We start from the raw sequence: 15884 nt of genomic DNA on the forward strand, positions 1-15884 counted from the left end.
ACCTCATTTGGAGCTTCCTAGCTCCCTCTACCTATAAAAGAGCACCCCTCCCCGAAATTTCGGATCATTTCGCGGATGAAATCCTAGTCTTCTTCCTCCACCGCGCATCCGGACGCGTCCGCACGCGCCGGACATGTCCGCTCACTCCCGCCACCTCACCCCAGCCAATCAGCACTTGCCACATCAGCTCCGCCGCTGCCTCATCCAACCCCGCGCCGCCATGTGTCACCCGCGCCGCCCCACTTCGCCGCCGGCCCGCGGGACCCAGATCGGGCCCGCGCGAGCCCATCTCGTCGCCGCCGCCTACCCGCGGTCTCCCGCTTGTGCCACGCCGCCTCAGGAGCTGCGCCACCGCACACCACCTCGCCGGAGACGAACCCCGTGCCACCGGAGCTCGCCGGAGCCTCGATCCATGTCGCCATCGTCGCCGGTGGTCCTCGCAGCCGCCGGGAATGGGCTCCCCGGGGTCGGATCCGCCCGGATCTGCTCATTTCCGCCAACCCCATGGCCTCCTCCGTCCTCGCCGCGCCCTTGCCGGAGTTCCCCAGCACCGCCGCTGCTATGGATCGGGAGGAGCCCGATCCAGCCGGTCTCCGTTCGAGGCGATGACCTCACCCGCGCTGGGCCAGGCCGCGCCTGTCGGCCTGCCTGCCTCCTCCCCGCGTGGGCCTTGGCCTCCCAGGCCCAGAGCGCGCCGCCCCGCCTCGGCCTGCTTCCCCGACCAGCCCAGCGCAGCGCAGCGCCAGGCCAGCCAGGCCAGATCCGCACCGCGCCGGCCCAGTCGTCCTCCTCGCGGCCCAGCTCCAGCCGGCCCCGTTCCCGCCTTGGCCTGCCTCCTCCTCCAGCCGGGCCGCAGCCCAGGGGTGAGCCGCCCCCAGCGCCCCGTCTCTGGTGTTTTTTTTTCTGTTGTTGGGCTGTCCAGATTCGGCCCGATGCATGTTTTTTTTCCCTCTGTTGCGATTTTAGCTATTATTCCAGAGATGACAGTTTTACAGTTTAGACCCTCATGTTCATGCATTTAATTACTCACAAATGGTGCATCGGATTAAAATGATTTATATATGAAACTTGCTCAGAATTTTGTGTAGATTAATAATATCCAACTTTCACCCATGTTAAAAAAGCTTAAAATGTTGTTTGATTAATTCTTGCTCTATGCCATGCTAAAATGATTTAATTCATAACTAAATAACCGTAACTCGGATTTTAATAATCTTTATATGTAAATGGGGTAGAAAAATGCCTACTTTAACATGGTGGCATCATCTTGCATGTTTAACAACTCTAAAATAATGTTTAGGGCAGAACAGTACCAAACCGTAATTTATGCATATGGGGATTTTCCGGAATTGTTGTTCGTTGCTTCCGGCCTCATTTAACCTTGACTAGATAGTTAGTTTTCATTTTTTTCACCTCTTGCCATGTTAATCAACATCTAATATTGTTGGGTACATAAGCGAGAGAAAACTAAATAATTGATGTGGTGTTTTGTCAATATGCATCCCGATGCATATTGAGCTCCACTTAATTTGTAGGATTGCTTGTGCACTTTGCCATGCCATGCTTCTTTAAACCGGACATGCATCATACTTGATTGTGCATCATGCCATGTTGATGTCGTGGTTGTTTACTATGTTGTTTGCTCTTTTCCGGTGATTGCTTCTTCGGGTTGGTTCCGATTACGTCGTGTTGTGAGGATCCGTTCGTCTACATCCGTTTGTCTTCCTCATGGACTCGTTCTTCTTCCTTGCGTGATTTCAGGCAAGATGATCATACCCTCGAAATCACTACTATCTTTGTTATGCTAGTTTGCTCGCTCTTGCTATGCCAATGCTACGATGCCTACCATTTGCTTGTCAGCCTCCCAAATTGCCATGTCAAACCTCTAACCCACCATGTCCTAGCGAACCGTTGATTGGCTATGTTACCGCTTTGCTCAGCCCCTCTTATAGCGTTGCTAGTTGCAGGTGAAGATTGGAGGCCGTTCCTTGTTTGGAACATTTGTTTACTTGTTGGGATATCACAATATATCTTATTTAATTAATGCATCTATATACTTGGTAAAGGGTGGAAGGCTCGGCCTTATGCCTGGTGTTTTGTTCCACTCTTGCCGCCCTAGTTTCCGTCATATCAGTGTTATGTTCCCGGATTTTGCGTCCCTTACGCGGTTGGGCTATAATGGGAACCCCTTGACAGTTCGCCTTAAGTAAAGCTCTTCCAGCAATGCCCAACATTGGTTTTACCATTCGCCACCTAGCCTTTTTCTTTCCCTTGAGTCGGCCGGCTCAAGGGTCATCTTATTTTAACCCCCCCGGGCCAGTGCTTCTCTAAGTGTTGGTCCAACTGAGCGATGTCCGAGGCTACCAGGGGCAACTCTGGGCTGGCTTACCCGACGTCTTGCTCATCCGGTGTGCCCTGAGAACGAGATATGTGCAGCTCCTATCGGGATTTGTCGGCACATCTGGGTGGTGTTGCTGGTTTAGTTTTACCCTGTCGAAATGTCTTGTTGTACCGGGATACCGAGTCTGATCGGAATGTCTCGGGTGGAGGTCTATTCCTTCGTTGACTGTGAGAGCTTGTGATGGGCTAAGTTGGGACACCCTGCAGGGATTTGAACTTTCGAAAGCCGTGCCCGCGGTTATGGGCAGATGGGAATTTGTTAACGTCCGGTTGTAGAAAACCTGAACTTGACCTTAATTAAAATGAATCAACCGCGTGTGTAACCGTGATGGTCTCTTTCCGGCGGAGTCCGGGAAGTGAACACGGTTGTTAGAGTTATGCTTGACGTAGGTTGCTATAGGATCACTTCTTGATCATACTTTATCGACCGTGCTTTGCCTTCTCTTCTCGCCCTCATTTGCGTATGTTAGCCACCATATATGCTAGTCGCTTGCTGCAGCTCCACCTCATACCTTTACCTTACCCATAAGCTTAAATAGTCTTGATCGCGAGGGTGCGAGATTGCTGAGTCCCTGTGGCTCACAGATACTTCCAAAACCAGCTTGCAGGTGTCGATGAGTCCGTGCAGATGACGCAACCAAGCTCAGGAGGAGCTCGATGAATATCTTGTCCTTTGTGTTGTTTCGTTCTAGTTGATCAGTAGTGGAGCCCAGTTGGGGTCGATCGGGAACCTTTGTCGCATTTGGGGTTCTTCTTTTATTTTGGTTCCGTAGTCGGACCATGAGTGTGTTTGATTGATGTAATGTTTAGTTCATGTAATTGTGTGAAGTGGCGATTGTAAGCTAACTATGTATCTCTTTCCCCTTTTATATTACATGGGTTGTGTGAAGATTACCTCACTTGCGACATATGCCTTCAATGCGATTATGCCTCTAAGTCGTGCCTCGACACGTGGGAGATATAGTCGCATCGAGGGTGTTACAAGTTGGTATCAGAGCCTTCCCTGACCTTAGGAGCCCCATTGCTTGATCGTTTTTAGCGGCCGAGTTGTGTCTAGAAAAATGTTTTGAGTCATTTAGGAATTATATATCGGAGAGTTTAGGAATTCTTTTTATTCCTCAGTCCCTTCGTCACTCTGGTGAGGCATCCTGACGTAGAGTTTTGACTCTTCTCTTCTCAAATTTCACTAAAGTTTTTTTTAGGATCATGCGGGTATCTTGGAATCGTTCCGATGGTTTTGTGACGAGAACATTGTTCTTGGTGCCTCCTGTCTTTAGGGGTTGTGGCAGTGTCCCGGGGAGTTGAGCTCCGAGGTGTTGTCGTCACAATTTTATCGTTGCAATTCTGGAATACCTGAGTTTAGTACGCCGACATCGAAAATCTCTTTTATGCAGTTCGTTGGTGAGATAAGATCGACGCCACCCAGTATTGGGGCGGGAGTTCGGGAGTATCGCCATAACTTGTATAACGGATGCTTTTCGAAGGTTGAGGTAGATGGTTTCCGAAGGTTTCTTGGTTATGTGTTGAAGGATGGATACAGCTGGATGTAGGATTTGGTAGTTTGGGTGAGATATTATGCTTCCCCTGTATCCCCAACACCTGATTGCATAACCGGAAAATTTCGGATGTTTCATAGGTGGGAATTCAAGTAGCTCTTAGGATATCTTTTCGACAGATGTATGATATGAAATTGGGGTTCGACGTCTAGTGGTCCGCCTATTCACGGTCGGTTTTACAGTGGTCTCGTTGTGTCTTAAAGAGTCCTTGGCTATGCCGACTCGGGGACGCTTCGTATGTCATGTGCACTGCCTTGTACATGATGGTGCTGTACGATCGAGCCCGTGTAGGCCCCACCACGAAAACTTCGGACAAAATCTCTATCATATGTTTGTTCCGGCTTATTTTGCAAGCCAATCCTTTGTTTTGTTTTGAGTTGTGGTATTCGAGTTGCTTCAAAGTCAAATGTCGATTCCATCCCTTGTCTAATGGTGTTCTCATACTCCGTTGTGAATACTAATCCTTCTTGATTATCAAGATTGTTTTGTCAATCCTTTTTAACCGGTGTGTTTCTCTTCAAGTGGATCCGATCACTTCTACATTCACAAGATCAATTATCAGTTCTTCTCAACGGTGTTCGTTTCATTCATTCCAAATTGTCTTTGTTTTTTTCCCGCCCTCCCTCCCTTGTTTTCTTCGAGGACTCAGAATTCTTATTCAAGTATCCATGTTATTGTTGGGAGACTTCTTCATTCCTTTTCCCGCCAATATTCTTATCCGGTGATTCTCATGAAGATGCTAACGAAGTTTCAAGTCCGTCTCTCATCACTCGTTTTCTTCTCCGGTGGAACCAATTCAAGCTTTCGGTGTTGATCTCATATACCTTTTTCCTCATTTCAATGCTTTCTCATGCAGGTGCAATTCTTAATCTTTCACTTCTCTCTATTCATTTGTTCCGGCGTGCTCAAGCTATTCTCAAGAGGCTCGTCTTGTCATGCAAGATCCGTTCAACCTATTTTGAGGTTGTTATCTCTTTCAAGCCATTTTATTATACCGGTGCAACCTCTCTATTTAATCATTTCAACGGTGTTCTCCTGAGTGGGCCCTAACCCACAGGTCTTTTCCCAGGATCTTACCTGACTCTTCTATTTTTCCCGGAGGTATTCTCAAATTCTTTTTGAAGTTTGACGTAAGAATGATTTATCATCAGTCAAATGTTTTTCTCCAAGATCTTTCAAAATTTTTTCATTGTTCGTTCAACCTCTTCGTTTTGATTCTTCCGGAGTGTCTATATAATTCATGGTGGTGTTTTTCGTTGTCATTTGAAGACCGAAGAAGAGTTTCTCTTTAATCGTGCTCCATTCTCTTCAAGATTCGTGATTCTAGCTGGTTGCCATCCTCTCGTAATTGTTTTGATCGTGAGAATTCTTTTCAACCTTCCAGAGCAATGCAAGAGTCTTCTCAATTTGTTATCTGGAGTCCATCAATTCAGGTTTATTTATCCTCAGCTGTCAGTTATCATTCTCTAATCTTACCGGTGCATGATTCAAGTTTTCTCTAATCAGCGCGTGATCTCTTCGTTCTCGTGGATCTAATTTCCCTCAAGCACCTTCGTGCATTTGATAATTCTTCCCGGTGTTTCTTTATTTTTTTCTTCTTCGTTCATTTTCAATTCTTACGGTGGTTCTTCCAAGATTTTTGTCTTCCTTCGTTTATCATATTAATTCTTTTGTTGTTTCATCCTACCGGTGGTTCGTTGAAGACCTTCTCAAGTTTTTATATATCTCTTCTAATCCTTTCTACGAGAATAAGTAGTATGCCAAACCCGTTGCTTGTCATCAATCTAAATTGATGAAGGATACGCATAACGTAATTCTTATTCTTGCTTCATCCAAGTGATTAATTCTTTATTCCGGAGGCTCATCAAATTCTCGGTTTCACTTGATTCTTTTTTCTTTCCCGGAGTTCCAAGCTCTAATTATCACGGAGATCCATCTAAATCATTGCAAGGATTCACCTTGTGTTTTCAATTTCTCTTTATTGCTATTCTTTTCTTACCGGAGTTTCTTCATGGAGGCTATACATGGTGGTTCATCAAAGATTTAATTCCTTCTCGAAGTGTTCTTTGAGATTCTTTTCAGAGGAGCTCTAGCTTTCTTCATTTTGCTATCCGGAGCGCATTTCTGTCTATCGTATCGTTTGAGGTGGTATTATGTCATTCTTGATAATTTGATTTCATGTTTTCATGATTCACATGTTGTCATGAATGAGATATTTTAAATCCATTAATCTCTTCGTTGGAATTATCTTGGGTTATATTTCACCTAAAGCCTTCCCTATGGCTTGTTGCTATCTATGTTGTTTATAAATGACCCAAGTTATTCATCTATCCTCCCGGTGATTTAAGCTTCTCATCTCCTTGTTGTTATCAATCTAATATATCGTTTTTGTTAGTGGCAGAATTTCACCTCATAGTGTTGAGATGTTCTCCATAAGCCCACTACTACCTTGCTCTTTTCGTTGTGGATTGTTCCAACAACTCCGTTCGACCCTTCTCCTTAAGATGCCTTTTCAAGCTCTTTTGTAGCAGAAGTTGGCTTTTTCTTCTACATTCTTTTGTCCCAATTATCCTTATTCTATTCTTTCTCCCGGAGGTCTATTGATGTTGCTCTTCTCAACACATCATCTCGTTTGTCGAAGATCATGTTCTTTTCATGATTGCCCATTTAACCGGGGTGTCGTGCCATCTTTCCAAGTTCTCTCATCTTATCAAGTTTTCTTCCCTTCTAAACCGGAGTGCTGTCTGATACCTTTCTTACCCATTGTGCCATTCTTTCAATCGTTTCGGGAGGCAGTGTATTGTTGTTTTCATCAAGTATCCTCTCATCTTGTCAAGTTCAATTCCTTCCATTTACAGTCGGAGTGCTGCCCAAATTATATCACTCTTATTCCTTCCCTATCTTGTTTAACCGGAGTATTGTGCCTTTTTGCTAAAGTTCTTTTTGCCTTATCAAGCCTTGCATCTCTTTTCAACCGGAGTGCTGCCCGAATTTCGGTTTTCCTTGATCCCCTTCCTTAACAGGAGTGTTTTTTTTTCTATATATATCTTGCCCTTCAACCTCAAGGTTTTTCGCAAATGTTCTTTGTCCCTCTTTTCTAACGGAGTGCTTTCGACCTTGTTCACATTCGTTGTATTCTTTTCTCGACTTTGTTCAACCTCGCAAGGCTCTTTGTTTTCACTCGTTTGTCAAAGAAGCAACTTAGTTTTACCTCTTCTCTTTCTCCTCCGTTTTCCCTCCGGTGCCATTCTAGATCTCGGGACGAGATCCTCTCGTAGTGGTGGAGTGTTGTAACGCCCCAAGACCGACGTGCCAGGTGTCGTTCAGTTATTCGCTGTTGTTGCCTTGTCTTTGCTTGCGTGTCATGCTTTGCATATCATGTCATCATGCACATTTCATTTGCATACGTGTTCGTCTCATGCATCTGAGCATTTTCCCCGTTGTCCGTTTTGCATTCCGGCGCTTCGTTCTCCTCCGGTGGTCATTTCTACCTTCTTCTCATGTGTGGGGTTTAAACATTTCCGGATTGGACCGAGACTTGTCATGCGGCCTTAGTTTACTACCGGTAGACCGCGTGTCAAGTTTCGTATCATTTGGACTTCGTTTGATACTCCAACGGTTAACCGAGGGACCGAAAAGGCCTCGTTTGTGTTGCAGCCCAACACCCCTACAATTTGGCCCAAAACCCACCTAACTCTGCTCCATCATCTCGGTCGTTCGATCACGATCGCGTGGCCGCAAACCGCACCTCATTTGGAGCTTCCTAGCTCCCTCTACCTATAAAAGAGCACCCCTCCCCGAAATTTCGGATCATTTCGCGGATGAAATCCTAGTCTTCTTCCTCCACCGCGCATCCGGACGCGTCCGCACGCGCCGGACATGTCCGCTCACTCCCGCCACCTCACCGCAGCCAATCAGCACTTGCCACATCAGCTCCGCCGCCGCCTCATCCAACCCCGCGCCGCCATGTGTCACCCGCGCCGCCCCACTTCGCCGCCGGCCAGCGGGACCCAGATCGGGCCCGCGCGAGCCCATCTCGTCGCCGCCGCCTACCCGCGGTCTCCCGCTTGTGCCACACCGCCTCAGGAGCTGCGCCACCGCACGCCACCTCGCCGGAGACGAACCCCGTGCCACCGGAGCTCGCCGGAGCCTCGATCCATGTCGTCATCGTCGCCGGTGGTCCTCGCAGCCGCCGGGAATGGGCTCCCCGGGGTCGGATCCGCCCGGATCTGCTCATTTCCGCCAACCCCATGGCCTCCTCCATCCTCGCCGCGCCCTTGCCGGAGTTCCCCAGCGCCGCCGCTGCCATGGATCGGGAGGAGCCCGATCCAGCCGGTCTCCGTTCGAGGCGATGACCTCACCCGCGCTGGGCCAGGCCGCGCCTGTCGGCCTGCCTGCCTCCTCCCCGCGTGGGCCTTGGCCTCCCAGGCCCAAAGCGCGCCGCCCCGCCTCGGCCTGCTTCCCCGACCAGCCCAGCGCAGCGCAGCGCCAAGCCAGCCGGGCCAGATCCGCACCGCGCCGGCCCAGTCGTCCTCCTCGCGGCCCAGCTCCAGCCGGCCCCGTTCCCGCCTTGGCCTGCCTCCTCCTCCAGCCAGGCCGCAGCCCAGGGGTGAGCCGCCCCCAGCGCCCCGTCTCTCGTGTTTTTTTTTCTGTTGTTGGGCTGTCCAGATTCGGCCCGATGCATGTTTTTTTCCCTCTGTTGCGATTTTAGCTATTATTCCAGAGATGGCAGTTTTACAGTTTAGACCCTCATGTTCATGCATTTAATTACTCACAAATGGTGCATCGGATTAAAATGATTTATATATGAAACTTGCTCAGAATTTTGTGTAGATTAATAATATCCAACTTTCACCCATGTTAAAAAAGCTTAAAATGTTGTTTGATTAATTCTTGCTCTATGCCATGCTAAAATGATTTAATTCATAACTAAATAACAGTAACTCGGATTTTAATAATCTTTATATGTAAATGGGGTAGAAAAATGCCTAGTTTAACATGGTGGCATCATCTTGCATGTTTAACAACTCTAAAATAATGTTTAGGGCAGAACAGTACCAAACTGTAATTTATGCATATGGGGATTTTCCGGAATTGTTGTTCGTTGCTTCCGGCCTCATTTAACCTTGACTAGATAGTTAGTTTTCATTTTTTTTCACCTCTTGACATGTTAATCAACATCTAATATTGTTGGGTACATAAGCGAGAGAAAACTAAATAATTGATGTGGTGTTTTGTCAATATGCATCCCGATGCATATTGAGCTCCACTTAATTTGTAGGATTGCTTGTGCACTTTGCCATGCCATGCTTCCTTAAACCGGACATGCATCATACTTGATTGTGCATCATGCCATGTTGATGTCGTGGTTGTTTACTATGTTGTTTGCTCTTTTCCGGTGATTGCTTCTTCGGGTTGGTTCCGATTACGTCGTGTTGTGAGGATCCGTTCGTCTACATCCGTTTGTCTTCCTCATGGACTCGTTCTTCTTCCTTGCGTGATTTCAGGCAAGATGATCATACCCTCGAAATCACTACTATCTTTGTTATGCTAGTTTGCTCGCTCTTGCTATGCCAATGCTACGATGCCTACCATTTGCTTGTCAGCCTCCCAAATTGCCATGTCAAACCTCTAACCCACCATGTCCTAGCGAACCGTTGATTGGCTATGTTACCGCTTTGCTCAGACCCTCTTATAGCGTTGCTAGTTGCAGGTGAAGATTGGAGGCCGTTCCTTGTTTGGAACATTTGTTTACTTGTTGGGATATCACAATATATCTTATTTAATTAATGCATCTATATACTTGGTAAAGGGTGGAAGGCTCGGCCTTATGCCTGGTGTTTTGTTCCACTCTTGCCGCCCTAGTTTCCGTCATATCGGTGTTATGTTCCCGGATTTTGCGTCCCTTACGCGGTTGGGCTATAATGGGAACCCCTTGACAGTTCGCCTTAAGTAAAGCTCTTCCAGCAATGCCCAACATTGGTTTTACCATTCGCCACCTAGCCTTTTTCTTTCCCTTGAGTCGGCCGGCTCAAGGGTCATCTTATTTTAACCCCCCTGGGCCAGTGCTTCTCTAAGTGTTGGTCCAACTGAGCGATGTCCGAGGCTACCAGGGGCAACTCTGGGCTGGCTTACCCGACGTCTTGCTCATCCGGTGTGCCCTGAGAACGAGATATGTGCAGCTCCTATCGGGATTTGTCGGCACATCTGGGTGGTGTTGCTGGTTTAGTTTTACCCTGTCGAAATGTCTTGTTGTACCGGGATACCGAGTCTGATCGGAATGTCTCGGGTGGAGGTCTATTCCTTCGTTGACCGTGAGAGCTTGTGATGGGCTAAGTTGGGACACCCTGCAGGGATTTGAACTTTCGAAAGCCGTGCCCGCGGTTATGGGCAGATGGGAATTTGTTAACGTCCGGTTGTAGAAAACCTGAACTTGACCTTAATTAAAATGAATCAACCGCGTGTGTAACCGTGATGGTCTCTTTCCGGCGGAGTCCGGGAAGTGAACACGGTTGTTGGAGTTATGCTTGATGTAGCTTGCTATAGGATCACTTCTTGATCATACTTTATCGACCGTGCTTTGCCTTCTCTTCTCGCCCTCATTTGCGTATGTTAGCCACCATATATGCTAGTCGCTTGCTGCAGCTCCACCTCATACCTTTACCTTACCCATAAGCTTAAATAGTCTTGATCGCGAGGGTGCGAGATTGCTGAGTCCCTGTGGCTCACAGATACTTCCAAAACCAGCTTGCAGGTGTCGATGAGTCCGTGCAGATGACGCAACCAAGCTCAGGAGGAGCTCGATGAAGATCTTGTCCTTTGTGTTGTTTTGTTCTAGTTGATCAGTGGTGGAGCCCAGTTGGGGTCGATCGGGAACCTTTGTCGCATTTGGGGTTCTTCTTTTATTTTGGTTCCGTAGTCGGACCATGAGTGTGTTTGATTGATGTAATGTTTAGTTCATGTAATTGTGTGAAGTAGCGATTGTAAGCCAACTATGTATCTCTTTCCCCTTTTATATTACATGGGTTGTGTGAAGATTACCTCACTTGCGACATATGCCTTCAATGCGATTATGCCTCTAAGTCGTGCCTCGACACGTGGGAGATATAGTCGCATCGAGGGTGTTACACTATTATACATCTTCTTTTTCAGGATTGTACTTAACACCCTCTTTGGCCTTAGCACAACTTACTAGATGGCAATTGTTACTAGGGGGCTACTTGGGTTACTATGTGGTATATCAGGACCAATCAAGGTAAAAAAAAGATATCGTTCGAGTGACTAAGATTAATTAAGAAGTACTTCAATATTGAACACCCATTGTTGTGTCTGCACTCTCCAGGCCTATGCTTCAGAAGTCTGTACAAAGGAACACCAAGCGCTAGGAATTTCTCTTGTAAGAATAGTTCATCTTTATGTTTTGTGTTTCTGACTCGGTTACTAGCTGATAATTATATCAAACATTATATCGTAGGTCACATCTTCGCGGGCAATAGCTCTTATTATTGGACCAGCCATTGGAGGATTTCTTGCACAAGTGAGGATCAGTCCACTATATTGTAGAGTTATAGAATTCTATTCCTGAATTAACATTGTATTTAACCGGTTTATCAAACTAATGGTCAACTATTTCCAGGAGCATAGAAAAGATTCTACATCTGGTCTTCCAATAAAGCCATCACTGTAATAATTCATTGAGCCGCTATAAGTATATGTAAAAATGGTGTAGACCCTGAGAATAATATATAGATCCTCTACTAATTGGTGCAAAAGCGAAAGACTGGGCTAATAGGCAAGAGCTTTTCTGCCATGGCAGTCCAAAAAATGCTTTATTCCGAGGGAATTTCCACAGAATCTGTATTTAACGTAAAAGTGACATAACATGTCTCTTTGGAGACTAATTAGTGATCTTGTATGACCCACCCTGGCTAACATTGTGTATTCTTTGTCTTGCATCAGCCTGCAAAAAAGTACCCGAATCTTTTCTCTGAGGAATCCATATTTGGGAGGTAAATTATTACTTATATTAATGTTTCAGTGATATAAATTTTGCAGCATTGGGAAGATAAGATAAACTTTCAAATATCTTATAGGTTTCCATACTTCCTCCCTTGCTTGGTAATATCGGTACTAGCTGCAGGAGCATGTGTTGCATGTATTTGGCTTCCGGTATTGCTTCAAAAGTCTCCCTATGATTATGTTCTATACCATTAATTCCTACTTGAATGAGTGAATTTTTAGGAAACTCTGCACGTGTACAATGATGACAAAATAGAAGCTATTGACACAATGGAGGTACAAGTTGATGACTCGATCTTAGAAGATGGGAAAACTAAAGAATATGGGTCGAAAAGAATGGCATCTACAAAGAGCCTACTAAAGAACCGGCGGTTGATGTCAGCAATAATCCTCTATTGTGTCTTTTCTCTCCATGATACAGCTTATTTCGAGGTAATCTATATTTAGGTATCTCAAATATACCCAGCAACATTTTTGTATGGAAATATGCTTTTACCTATCCTATAGAGAAGAATCATACTAGCAGCGGCGGAGCTATGTGGTGAGCTTGGGGGGGCTGTGCCCCCCCCCCCCTCCCCCCAGCCTTGTAGATATTCCTGAAGAATTTTTTATTTGAAGGGCTTAGATTAGGAAAAAAATTAGCGCCCCCCCCCCCCCCCCCCAATGTTTTCTGTCTAGCTCCGCCACTGCATACTAGGAATCAAATCAATTTTTTTATAAGGAACTAAAGCAACTTTCCATGTGTTCTGTAAATTTCATCTTCAGATATTTTCACTGTGGGCTGTGAGCAGCCGAAAATACCGGGGGCTGAGTTTAACATCTCAGGACATTGGTACTGTTCTAGCTATCTCAGGTATGTGATGTTTCTTCAACTCATATAATATGATCATTGCACAAGCAGCAAGAGAGACATACTAAGCCCAAAATGAATGAATACGACATATGCACAACATTGCTCCTCTACGTATTAAATGTAGAAATCCCTAAAAAAACATATTACATGTACCATTGGTGTTGATCCCTTTACCTTAAGGTTGTTTTGTTTGATATTGTAGGGTTTGGTGTTTTGGTGTATCAACTTGTGATTTACCCATTACTTGCCAAGTATGTTGGGTTAATCAAGCCATTACGCTCTGCGGCGGTATGTGAGAAGACCATTTGATGTCGACATACTCTTTAATACGGCGAATCTATTGTCCAGTACTAAATTTACATTTTTTTCAGGTATTATCTGTACTTCTCCTTGCAACATATCCTTTAATGTCCAACCTATACGGCATGGAGCTCCAAGTACTCACCAACATAGCTTCGCTTTTGAAGAATATGTTTGCAGTAAGTCAATTTTTATGATTGAAATAAATTGCTAGCTTGCCATTATTATTTATGATTTGTTTAAAGTGAAATAATACAAATTCGGGGTGTTACATGGGTGGGATCAAAGAACCATAGAGCCCATCTCGTGCAAATAAAATTCACACATCCCTGCTTACATTAGTAACCATCCTATAGAAACATGTTGAGCATCAAGAAAATATCAGGCCAGAAGAGTAATAAAATATTCCTTTAGAAAATACAAACATGTTTATGAGTATTTTTGGACGGTCTAGATAAACCATATTTGAACACCATGCACACAAATGAAATAAAATTAATTGTTCAATATATTTGGAGAAAGCAAGCTCCATAGACAATGATTTTAATATATAATTTAATTATGATCATATATTAATGTATCATCTACCTGCAAAAATAATAATTAATGCATCATCTCAAATGGAACAGGCCACGATTACTATTGCCTGCAACATTCTGCAGAACACATCGGTGGTATGTATCATCTATCTCGTTGCATTTCTTTACGAGACTTCTTTGCTACGTTCTAACTTTCTGATGAAAACATGTACAGCCACAAGAACAAAGGGCTGCTGCAAATGGTATTTCAGTGACCCTGATGTCAATCTTTAAAGCAGTAGCTCCAGCAGCAGCAGGAATTTTGTAAGTGCAGTGTTTTATTTTTGTGTGTGGGGGGCAGGAATTGCTGATTTTTATTTTTTGGCTGAAATTGTGCTTAGTGGCCAATTTGCTTATTTCTTGCCATTTTGCAGGTTTTCATGGTCTCAGGAAAACATAACTGGGTTGTTCTTACCTGGTATACACATTACTCATCCAACCCATGCTAATTACATTTATACTGATAGTTTTTAACTTGAATGGAAAGAGGTACATATTATCAGAGCATATACTTATTTGATTTATTATTTGATATGCAGGTGATGTGATCATGTTCTTGATGCTAAACACGGTGTCAGTAATTGGGCTCTTGCTGACATTCAAGCCATTTTGCTCTATGCCTAGTGCGGCCAAATAATGAACCCACGGTTATGTACATGTAGCTAGTGAAGTTAAATCAGGGACACTATCACAGATTTAATCCCTGAATAAATAAATACACGGTGTGACTTAATGTATTGTGTGATGAATATTTTTCATACTTTTAGGCTGTGTGATCAGATGTGGCATGATATATTTTTCTTTCAGTAATTTGGTTTATGTAACTTGCTTCTGGCAGTACCATCAACATCAAGCATGTTTTTTAGGTTGTTGATCAGAAGAGTTGCATACGTACCATGGACTTGGTTACAATGAGTCCATATTTTTGGGTTGAAAATATGTATTGTGACTGGAACCTTGACATCCATTGTACCAACAGAAACAAGAAGATACCTGATTTTAGTCATGGGACCGTGTATTTTATTTTTGGTAGAAAAGGGATTGTTTGCTGCTCTTATGCATACACTCCAATCCGCGGCGAGCTAGCATCTCCGGCATCCTCTAGCGTGCATTTCACCTGAGGAAGGCCAGTAGATCCTTGCAGAAATACACTCAGGGGCTTGCGGACAGCGTGCAGCTTCCCAGACTCTAGTCAACAAGACCTAGCCGCAGCAGACTATAGTAGTAAACAAAATGCGAGATCGATACGCGCCCAACAAGTTTTCATTTCATTTGGACCTCGGCGGCGGGGTGCGCGTTCGCTTCCCCCACCTCCAGGCGTAATCCGTCTCGAGCAGGCCTTGCATCTCGGCGGCCGCATCGTCCGTGCGCATCTCCGCCGTTGTAGGCCCCGAGCCGCCGCCGGCGCCAGTTACGGGGCCAGCCTTCCCCGCACCACTAACCACCACGTGATGCAGTCCTCCTGCAGAGTTCAGGCCATCTTTGGGGTTGAGCACGGCGTCTGCATGACAACGGGACCAGCTCGGGTTAATCAATCAACAAGCGGGACGAAGCAGATCTTGGACAAACAAACAAAATGGCATAGATCGAAGAGGAACTCATGACTCACCGTGGCGAGCGCAGGCGGCAGTTGGAAGGTAGAGTGAGAGCACGGAGGAGAAGAGCAAAGCGGACACAGCGAGGATAACAATGTTGGCACTAGCCATGTTGCAGCTCGTGGGTGAACTTCCTTTTGTGTATTATGATCTAGAGCATGCAGGACAGCAAGAGGATGCTGGTTGATAGCGAAGAAAGAAGTATGAGGGGCTGTGTTTTTTATAGCGAAGGCACCACTAGCTAAGGGCATCTTCAAAACTGGACCAGCAGATGCCTGTTTCCATGTCCGGCACAGACATGATACGGGAGAGAGTCATTCGATACTAATCACAAAGTATCCGATTGGGGAGAAAAAGTAGGTAGAAACACTAGCAGGAGCGGGGGACCATGCATGTGCGGTTGAGAGAAGAGAGAAGAGAGGGACCGTGCATGTGATTGGTCAACTGCATGTTTATATTCCGGCAAAGCCCTCACGTTTGTTTCTTGAATATCAAAATCTGTACATCCAGACTGCTAATATACAGATTTTCGTTGGATGGCAAAAATAGTCTGAACATTGTGGTCCACACATACAGCGAAGAT

General features: G+C 45.4%; 1 protein-coding gene and 1 pseudogene across 1 annotated transcript; one reads left to right on the forward strand and one right to left on the reverse strand.

The window, feature by feature from the left end:
* LOC147977255 (putative peptide/nitrate transporter At3g43790) overlaps positions 1–14343 on the forward strand; it is a 51268-nt pseudogene extending 36925 nt beyond the window's left edge.
* A 406-nt stretch (positions 14344–14749) lies between these two features.
* LOC147977257 (uncharacterized) lies at positions 14750–15478 on the reverse strand. The gene is made up of 2 exons (XM_087519941.1): positions 15316–15478; positions 14750–15207 (listed from the first exon to the last, which is right to left on the reverse strand). Exons 1-2 carry the CDS (start codon positions 15410–15412, stop codon positions 14975–14977), a joined length of 330 nt encoding a protein of 109 aa, XP_087376067.1. The 5' UTR covers positions 15413–15478; the 3' UTR covers positions 14750–14974.
* Positions 15479–15884: the final 406 nt, after the last annotated feature.

This window comes from Triticum urartu, chromosome 4A, assembly GCF_056163025.1.
Source record: "Triticum urartu cultivar PI428250 chromosome 4A, HENAU_Tu73, whole genome shotgun sequence".
Lineage (NCBI taxonomy): Eukaryota > Viridiplantae > Streptophyta > Magnoliopsida > Poales > Poaceae > Triticum > Triticum urartu.